Raw genomic sequence first — 10,312 nt, 5'->3', positions numbered from 1 at the left:
GGTGTCAGTTGCAGGAATAGTCAAATTTCTATTGAAACAATTGTGAGAATTCATCTCAGGGAGAGAAGTGAAATCTTTTTGTAGCTGTTGTATGATGGTGTAAATTTCTCGTCTCTCTATAATTGGCATAGAAAGGGGTGAGTGATATTCTGCCACCTCTGTGCATGACGTGTGGTTGTCCTGTAGACTCGTCCTCCAGAAATGACCTAACCACAGAGTTTCCTCTCTATACATCCTCTATCTGTTTCATTTGCTGCATGAAAGCCTCATTCACCATGAGATCCCAGACCGTTCTCCTCCTGCTCTGTGTCCTCCTCCAAGCCTCATCTGGTGAGTATAGACATTCTGGGATTCTGAAGGGGTTGTCCAGTCTTATATACATTGTATACTTTTATTGATCTGGGCTGTATATCACGGCTGTAACCATGGAAAATATTCTATATAACTGAACCAGCCTGGGGAAGTATTTTATAGCAAATAGAAAGTTTGGAGTTTAAATAAACCCATCATCATTGGCCAGCGCGTGATGACATCACTCCAAAGGAAACTATCACCATTGTCCAGCACGTGATGACATCACTCCAAAGGAAACTATCATCATTGGCCAGCACGTGATGACATCACTCCAAAGGCATTTTATTGCAGAGCAGACATTGCAGATTGCTAGCTGTTTGTAAAGCCCCATACACACGATAGGACTTTTTACAAACTTTCCCTTGGATTTTTGTACAAAGGGCGTTGGCCATAAGTTTGTATTGCATACAGATGGCAGGACTTTTTCAGCCAACTTTCACCAAATCACATGGTTTTTCAGCTCTTTACCACCACCCTTTGGTCAACTTCTGTATTGTTGTCTGATATTGTGTCAATCTCTCCACTTTTATCGGTGAGATTGACACCTTGCGAGCCGGGTTCACACTGGTGCGGGGATCCAACTTGAATCCCCACCAATGCCAGGCACTGTGTTTGGTATGAATCTTGAGGGGGAACTCCATGCCAAATTTTAAATAAAAAAACGGCATGGGTTCCCCTCCAGGGGCATACCAGGCCCTTAGATCTGGTATGGATTGTAAGGGGAACCCCCTACGCAGAAAAAACAGCATGGGGGTCCCCCCAAAATCCATACCAGACCCTTATCTGAGCACGCAGCCCGGCCAGTCAGGAAAGGGGGTGGGGATGTGCGAGCACCCCCCTCCTGAGCCGTACCAGGCCGCATGCCCTCAACATGGGGGTGGGTGCCTTTGGTGAGGGGGGGTGCCCTGCAGCCCTCCCCTCCCCCAAAGCACCTTGTCCCCGTGTTGATGAGGACAAGGGCCTCTTCCCGACAATCCTGGCCGTTGGTTGTCGGGGTCTGCGGGCGCAGGGCTTATCAGAATCCGGGAGCCCCCTTTAATAAGGGGGCCCCCGATCCCGGTCCCCCACCCTTTGAGAATGAGTATGGGGTACATCGTACCCCCTACCCATTCACCTAGGGAAAAAAGTGTCAATAAAAAAAAACACACTACACAGGTTTTTAAAGTAATTTATTAGGCAGCTCCAGGGGTCTTCTTCCGACTCTGGGGGTCTTCTTCTGACTCCGGGGGTCTCCAGATCTTCTGCCGGCTCCTCCGCTATCTTCTGCCGCTCTTTTTCTAGAGGTGGCCCGGACTTCTGGATCGTCTTCTTCCCTCTTCTCTTCTTCCGATGTTGACACAACGCTCTCTCCAGCTGGAATGCTCTCTGAGCGCTCTGCAATGGACTTATATAGGCAGTTGACCCCGCCCCCTTATGAGGTCACAGTCCCGGGGCATGCAGGGACTGTGACTTCATAAGGGGGCGTGGTCATCGGATGACATGACCATTCCCCCTTATGAAGTCACAGTCCCAGCATGCCCCGGGACTGTAACCTCAAAAGGGGGCGGGGTCAACTGCCTATATAAGTCCATTGCGGAGCGCTCAGAGAGCATTCCAGCTGGAGAGAGCGTCATGTCAACATCGAAAGAAGAGAAGAGGGAAGAAGACGATCCAGAAGTCCGGGCCACCGCTAGCAAAAGAGCGGCAGAAGATAGCGGAGGAGCCGGCAGAAGATCCGGACACTGGGAGAAGATGCCAGAAAGACCCCCGAAGTCAGAAGAAGACCTCTGAAGTCGGAAGAAGACCCCCGGAGTCAGAAGAAGACCCCCGGAGCTGCCTAATAAAATTGCTTTAAAAACCTGTGTACTGTGTTTTTTTATTGACACTTTTTTCCCTAGGTGAATCAGTAGGGGTACGATGTACTCCATACTCATTCACAAAGGGTGGGGGGCCGGGATCTGGGGGCCCCCTTATTAAAGGGGGTTCCCGGATTCCGATAAGCCCCCCGCCCGCAGACCCAGACAATCAACGGCCAGGGTTGTCGAGAAGAGGCCCTTGTCCTCATCAACATGGAGACAAGGTGCAGGGTGCCCCCCTCCCCCAAAGCACCCACCCCCATGTTAAAAGCATGCAACCTGGTATGGTTCAGGAGGGGGGGTGCTCGCTCGTCCCCACCCCATTTCCTGACAGGCTGGGCTGCGTGCTCAGATAAGGGTCTGGTATGGATTTTGGGGGGACCCCCACGCCGTTTTTTTGGCATAGAGGGTTCCCCTTAAAATCCATACCAGACCGAAGGACCTGGTATTCCCCCAGAGGGCAATTCACTCTCGCACCCGCCGCAGTAGGAAAATGTGTTTTTCCTATTGCAGCCAGCGTGAGAAACATTCTCACGGCTGCGTACTGTAGTTTGTACAAAAGTCCGATGCTTTTATGTACACACGATCAGACTTTGCTCCATCGGACTTTTGTTGCCGGACAATTTGTGCATTCGCACAGCCAACAAAAGTCCGATGGAAACAGAAAAAGTTTGTCCAATGGAGCGTACACACGGCCGGATGTTGCTCCAAAACAGCTAATTTACATGTTTGTTGTCAAAAAGTCTGATCGTGTGTACGGGCCTTTACAATGGAACTTCTGGTCCTATTTAGAACCAGAGCAAGAAACAAAATCTCTGTCCCTGTTCAGACCACAGTCTGGAGTTTGGGATTTGTTTATAGATTGTCATTCCACCAGCCTCTCTTTCTGTGATTTGAAGTTCCTCATCAGTGATATGATCCTGAGATCATTGTGTCCTCTGCTGCAGAAATGGGCCGCTACAGAAACATCCATTTTATTGTTGGTAGTTGTGAATCTATGAAGGTTCCTTCCCTGGAGAAGGGTTTGCCGGGCTCCCCAATCTATGATGGACCTCTGACAACAAAACTCCTCTTATCCCAACCCTACAAAATGTGTGAAGCGCGTTTGGGTGCCATTCATTCATAAAATCATCACCGGAATCATTAATAATTGATTACATTAACACTGAAAGAAAGCACAGAGCATTAGGAGGACAGAAGGAGTAGACATATTTATTGCACAGCTGGGTTGGGGGTCTGATCAGTGATGGGTTGGGTGTGGGATGGGTTGGGGGTCTGATCAGTGATGGGTTGGGTGTAGGATGGGTTGGGGGTCTGATCAGTGATGGGTTGGGTGTAGGATGAGTTGGGGGTCTGATCAGTGATGGGTTGGGTGTAGGATGAGTTGGGGGTCTGATCAGTGATGGGTTGGGTGTAGGATGGGTTGGGGGTCTGATCAGTGATGGGTTGGGTGTAGGATGGGTTGGGGGTCTGATCAGTGATGGGTTGGGTGTAGGATGGGTTGGGGGTCTGATCAGTGATGGGTTGGGTGTAGGATGGGTTGGGGGTCTGATCAGTGATGGGTTGGGTGTAGGATGGATTGGGGGTCTGATCAGTGATGGGTTGGGTGTAGGATGGGTTGGGGGTCTGATCAGTGATGGGTTGGGTGTAGGATGCTTTGATCTGTTCATAAAAAATTACTAATATTGATACAATGTATCAGGGCCATCTTAATGAGGGCACACCTGGGCACTGCCCAGGGGCCCCAGCTGCATGGGGGGCCCCTGCACTTTCCCCAAAGAAGCTGCTCCCTGAGCCCACGCTGCCCTGAAATTGGGGGGCCCCATGATGACACTGAGAGTGATGGATACACAGGGGAGGCAGGCTGGCAGCGGTGCGCTGTGCTGTGCAGAACGATACCTATTATTTCACAGCCAGCAAGGAGGGGAATGGCCGGAGTGCCAGTGATGCTCTGACCCCGGCCCATGCAGCTTGAATGCTCGAGACTCGAAGGCTGTGGGGTAGGAGCTGGAGTGGAGCTGCTGAGTCGGCAGCACTGAGAGCCCACCTGTGGAAGTGGCATTGTGGATGGTGTCATAGTGAGCCCAGCTCTCCAGCACTGTTTGTACCGAAGGGCTTGGAATGCCCGGAGGGATGTTCCCTCCTCCACCCCTCCTTCTGCCTGCTTGATTGGTATAGGTGAGTTCAGTGCTGGAGGTGGGCACATAGCCAAAAGTTTACATGCACTGTATCTCCACTGGAAAAGGCGGTACTACATGGATGGAATAATGGTGCTGGGGGATATCAAGGGTATATGGGGGGAAAACAATGCTGAGGGGGATCTGGGGTGTATAGGGGGTAGCAATGCTTGGAGTATCTTGGGTGGCTATAGTGCTAGAGGTATCAGGGATGAAGAGAGGCCACAGTGTAGGGGGAATCAGGGATGTAGTGGGGTCACAATATAAGAGGTATCTTATGGTATATGGTAACAGTGCTGAATATCTAGGGTGTAGAGGGGTCAGAGTGCTGGGGGATATCTAGAGTGCAGAGAGGGATCAGAGTGCTGGGGGGATATATGGGGTGCAAAGAGGGATCAGAGTGTTGGGGGGACATCTGGGGTATAGAGGGGTCACAGTGCCGGGGGATATCAGGGATGTAGAGGGGTCATAGTGCTGGGGGGATATCTGGGGTGCAGAGGGGTCAGAGTGCTGGGGGGATATCTGGGGTGTAGAGGGGTCTGAGTGCTGGGGGGATATCTGGGGTGCAGAGGGGTCAGAGTGCTGGGGGGATATCTGGGGTCTAGAGGGGTCTGAGTGCTGGGGGTTATTTTTTTGGGGTTGAGAATCCAGGGGTGTGGAGGTAGTAACAGAATAACAACCAGTGGTGGGCCATCCATAGGGGGCACCCAGGCGCCACCCCCCCCAGGCAGTCAAAAAAAATTTGAAAAAAAAATAATTAAATGGCCCTTTAAAAAAAATTGAAAAAAAGTCCTTAAGTGCATTGTGTTCGGGCGCCGGGCACAGTGCACTATGGGAAGCGCCACGTCTATGTAATCACAAGATTGCAGACGAGGTGCTTCATTTGCAGGGTTTTAACCCGCCTTCTAGCGCAAAGCAAAACGCCGATCGGCATCCGCCCGGCGCCCATAGTGTATTACTATGGCCGTGTGCTTTGAGTGACAGACTAGTTAGTAGTCTGTCACTTCCAGATTTGCTTGTGTCAGACCAGAGCACCCGAGCGGAGGAGCGGACTCCTCCGCTGCCTTCAACTTCAAAGAGAAACAAGTAGTTGAAAATCCACAGGAGGGGGGCAAAGGGGAATGTTTCCACTTCCAAACCGAGACACAGCAACACCAGTGGAGATAATAGAAGCATTGGCGATCACACAAGGCTGGTCTCCTTATTTCTACAGGATGGATGGATGGATGGGGAGGCTTCACATGGGCTGAGTGTTTAACAAGTGCTGATCGTCAATGCTTCTATTATCTCCACTGGTGTTGCTGTGTCTCGGTTTCGCAGTGTCCGTGGAGTCATTTGTTAAACACACAGCCCATGTTGTGAAGCCTCCCCATCCATCCATCCATCCATCCCACCCAGTGTCTATCCATCCATCCATTCATCCATCCCACCCAGTGTCCATCCATCCAGCCATCCATCCCACCCAGTGTCTATCCATTCATCCATCCCACCCAGTGTCCATCCATCCATTCATCCATCCCACCCAGTGTCTATCCATCCATCCATTCATCCATCCCACCCAGTGTCTATCCATTCATCCCACTCAGTGTCTATCCATCCATTCATCATCCCACCCAGTGTCCATCCATCCATTCATCCATCCCACCCAGTGTCTATCCATCCATCCATTCATCCATCCCACCCAGTGTCTATCCATCCCACCCAGTGTCTATCTATCCATCCATCCATTCATCCATCCCACCCAGTGTCTATCCATCCATCCATCCATCCAGTAAAAATAAGGAGACCAGCCTTTTGTGACTGAATACACACAGAGATAAGACATCCTTCCCAGCCAGCGTATGGAAGGAAGGAGGCAGAGGAGGTGTCAGGACAGTGTCACTAGCCATGGACTGCAGCCTGCAAGACAGAGCCTCATTAATATGTAAGTCCTCATCACTGATCTGGGTGTGTCCATCCCACCCAGTGTATATCTCTCTCTCCCCCTCCCCCCTGTCTATCTCTCCCACCCACCCAGTGTCTATCCATCCATCCCACCCAGTGTCTATTCATCCATCCCACCTAGTGTCTATCCATCCATCCATCCATCCCACCCAGTGTCTATCCATCCATCCCACCCAGTGTCTATCCATCCATCCCACCCAGTGTCTATCCATCCATCCCACCCAGTGTATATCCATCCATCCATCCCACCCAGTGTCTATCCATCCATCCCACCCAGTGTCTATCCATCCATCCCATCCAGTGTCTATCTATCCATCCATCCCACCCAGTGTCTATCCATCCATCCATCCATCCCTCCCAGTGTCTATCCATCCCACCCAGTGTCTATCCATCCATCCCACCCAGTGTCTATCTATCCATCCATCCCACCCAGTGTCTATACCTCCATCCATCCCACCCAGTGTCTATCCCTCCATCCATCCCACCCAGTGTCTATCTATCCCTCCATCCATCCCACTCAGTGTCTTTCTATCCATCCATCCATCCCACCCAGTGTCGATCTATCCACCCATCCCACCCAGTGTCTATCTATCCATCCATCCCACCCAGTGTCTATCTATCCATCCATCCATCCCACCCAGTGTCTATCCATCCATCCCACCCAGTGTCTATCCATCCATCCATCCCACCCAGTGTCTATCTATGTGTCCATTTATCTGTCTATTTATCTAACTATCTGTAGGCGCTATTGCGGGCAATTGACGGGAGGGTGGCTGCGGTTGGTTAGGGCTTGGTTAGAGCACCAGCCACCACTGATAACAACGGTAGGGGTAAACCTGGTGTGTGTGTGGTGGTGGGGGGGGTTGGGTGGAGTTAGGACTGCTGGATGTATATAAGATTTAGAGGGGTTACAATGTTGGGGTATCTGAGGCTCTGTCAAGCTGGATGGTGCATCATGATTTTTATTGGCGGCTGTGTCTATATTGTTACAACTGTTCTGAGCTTCATTCTAGCATATCTATTATAGGCACAGGACAGATTTGTTACTTTATGTATCCACCTCAATACTGAGCACTTTCCCCCCTTCCTTCCCAGACCAATTTTCAGCTTTCAGCGCTCTTGCACTTTTAATGACAATTGTGCGGTCATGCTACGCTGTACCTAAATGAAATTTTTATCATTTTGTTCACACAAATAGAGCTTTCTTTTGGTGGTATTTATTCACGACTGTTTTTTTTGCGATATAAGCGAAAAAAGAGCAGAAATTTGGAAAAAAAAACAATAATTTCTTCTTTCTATTTTAAAAGAAATCCAATAAAATTGAATTTTGTCATAAATTTAAGCAAAAATGTATTCTGCTATATGTCTTTGGTAAAAAAAATCCCATTAATTGTATAATAATTGGTTTGTGTGATCAGGGACAGATGTATGCAGATGATCATGTATAGGGATGAGCCGAGCACCCCCCATTACGGTTCGCACCAGAACTTGCGAACAGACCAAAACTTCTCATGAACGTTAGAACCCCATTGAAGTCTATGGGACTCCAACATTCTAAATCAAAAGTGCTCATTTTAAAAGCTAATTTGCATGGTATTGTAGTGTTTGGGGACCCGGGTCCTGCCCCAGGGGACATGTATCAATGCAAAAAAAGTTTTAAAAACAGCCGTTTTTTCTGGAGCAGTGATTTTAAAAATGCTTAAAGTCAAACAATAAAAGTGTAATATTCCTTTAAATTTCATACCTGGGGGGTGTCTATAGTATGCCTGTAAAGGGGCACATGTTTCCCGTGTTTAGAACAGTCTAACAGCACGGGGAACCCTGAACCAAGATTTTTAAAAAAACTGGCGTGGGGTCCCCCTAAATTCCATACCAGGCCCTTCAGGTCTGGTATGGATATTAAGGGGAACCCCGCACCAAAATGTAAAAAACAAATGACGTAGGGGTCCCCCTCAAAATTCATACCAGACCCTTCAGGTCTGGTATGGGTCTTAAGGGGAACCCTGCGCCAAAATTAAAAAAAAAAAAAATTGGCATGGGGTCCCCCCAAAAATCCATACCAGACCCTCATCTGAGCACGCAACCTGGCAGGCCACAGGAAAAGAGGGGTGGACGAGAGAGCACCTCCCTCCTGAACCATACCAGGTCACACGCCCTCAACATTGGGAGGGTGCTTTGGGGTAGCACCCCAAAGCACCTTGTCCCCATGTTGATGAGGACAAGGGCCTCATCCCCACAACCCTTGCCCGGTGGTTGTGGGGGTCTGTGGGCAGGGGGCTTACCGGAATCTGGAAGCCCCCTTTAACAAGGGAACCCCCAGATCCCGCCCCCCGTGTGAAATGGTGAAATTGTGAAAAACTGTCTCTTGTCATTTTTAACATTTTTTACAGTTTTTTTGTGAAATGGTAGGGGTACTTTTGTACCCCCTTACCATTTCACACAGGGGGGGCCGGGATCTGGGGGTTCCCATGTTAAACGGAGCTTCCAGATTCCGATAAGCCCCCTACCCGCAGACCCCCACAACCACCAGCCAAGGGTTGTGGGGATGAGGCCCTTGTCCTCATCAACATGGGAACAAGGTGCTTTGGTGGGCTACCCCAAAGCACGCTCCCAATGTTGAGGGCATGTGGCCTGGTACGGTTCAGGGGGGGTGCTCTCTTGTCCCCCCTCTTTTCCTGGGGCCTGCCAGGTTGCATGCTCTGGGTCTGGTATGGATTTTTGGGGGGACCCCACGCCAATTTTTTTTTAATTTTAGCGTGGAATTCCCCTTAAAATCCATATCAGACCTGAAGGGTCTGGTATGAATTTTGAGGGGGACCCCTACGCCATTTTTTTTTACATTTTGGCACGGGGTTCCCCTTAATATTCATACCAGACCTGAAGGGCCTGATATGGAATTTAGGGGGACCCCCACGCCAGTTTTTTTTTAAATTTTGGTTCGGGGTTCCCCTGTGGGGAATTCCCATGCAGTTTTTATCAATTAACTTTTATGTGTATTGTCGGACCGGCAATTCATTAATAGCCGCGAGTACTTTTAAATGACTTTTTTCCTTTGAAATGTCATTTTGCTGTCAGACTGTTCTAAACACGGGAAACATGCACCCCTTTACAGGCATACTATAGACACCCCCCAGGTACGAAATTTAAAGGAATATTACACTTTTATTGTTTCACTTTAAGCATTATTAAAATCACTGCTCCCGAAAAAACTGCAGTTTTTAAAACTTTTTTTTGCATTGACATGTCCTCTGGGGCAGGAACCGGGTCCCCAAACACTTTTTATGACAATACCATTCATATAAGCCTTTAAAATTAGCACTTTTGATTTCTCCCATAGACTTTTTAAAGGTGTTCCGTGGCTTTCGAATTTTCCGCAAAACCCCAAATTGTTCGCTGTTTGGCGAACTGGTGAACAGGCCATGTTCGAGTCGAACATGCATTCGACTCAAAGCTCATCCCTAATCATGTACAGATGTGCGCAGGTGATCACGGACATATGTGTGCAGATTACCATTGGGACATGTGATTTTACTGGGACATATTTGGGGGACAGGTGTCTTTACTGTGTGGGGACATGTGTTTTGGGGACATGTGTGTTTACTTTGTGTTTTTTACATTGTGGTGACACTAGGTTGGTAATCAGTGAGTAAAAAGCTGTAAAAAACAGCTCATTCTCACTGATCACCAGTCAGCTGCAGCGATCCGCTCTCCTCTCATCTCCTCACTGACAACTTCCGTGTGAGGAGAGGACAGCCGATCGCCTAGCAACTGGCTCTGTGTTTACATCACATGACAGGGGTGATTCGACACGGCTGTCATGTGATCAGGAGGGCCAATCACAGAGCCTTGCTGCCGATCAGAGATGCGCTGTGTCCAGGTGACACGAGCGCATCGGGATTGCGCCGCTGTGTGGGAATGCTCCTTCTGAGGGACGTTCTTGAACGTCCACTCAGAAGGAGAGAGCACCCACCCGGGCGTTTATGTGCAGTGGCCGGGTGGGAA

At 49.4% G+C, this 10,312-nt stretch overlaps 1 protein-coding gene across 1 annotated transcript in view; it reads left to right on the top strand.

Annotated features, from left to right (window-relative positions):
* The first annotated feature begins 228 nt into the window (after positions 1-228).
* The window catches only part of LOC141127825 (uncharacterized), a 70,676-nt gene continuing 60,592 nt past the window's right edge, over positions 229-10,312 (top strand). Inside the window, exon 1 of the mRNA XM_073614634.1 lies at positions 229-330. Coding sequence (XP_073470735.1) covers positions 258-330 — 73 coding nt within the window. The 5' untranslated portion in view covers positions 229-257. The remainder of the gene's footprint in view (positions 331-10,312) is intronic.

This window comes from Aquarana catesbeiana, linkage group LG02, assembly GCF_042186555.1.
Source record: "Aquarana catesbeiana isolate 2022-GZ linkage group LG02, ASM4218655v1, whole genome shotgun sequence".
NCBI classification, from domain to species: Eukaryota; Metazoa; Chordata; class Amphibia; order Anura; family Ranidae; genus Aquarana; species Aquarana catesbeiana.
Note: the sequence above shows the minus strand (reverse complement) of the source record. Positions and strands in the feature narration are given on the sequence as shown.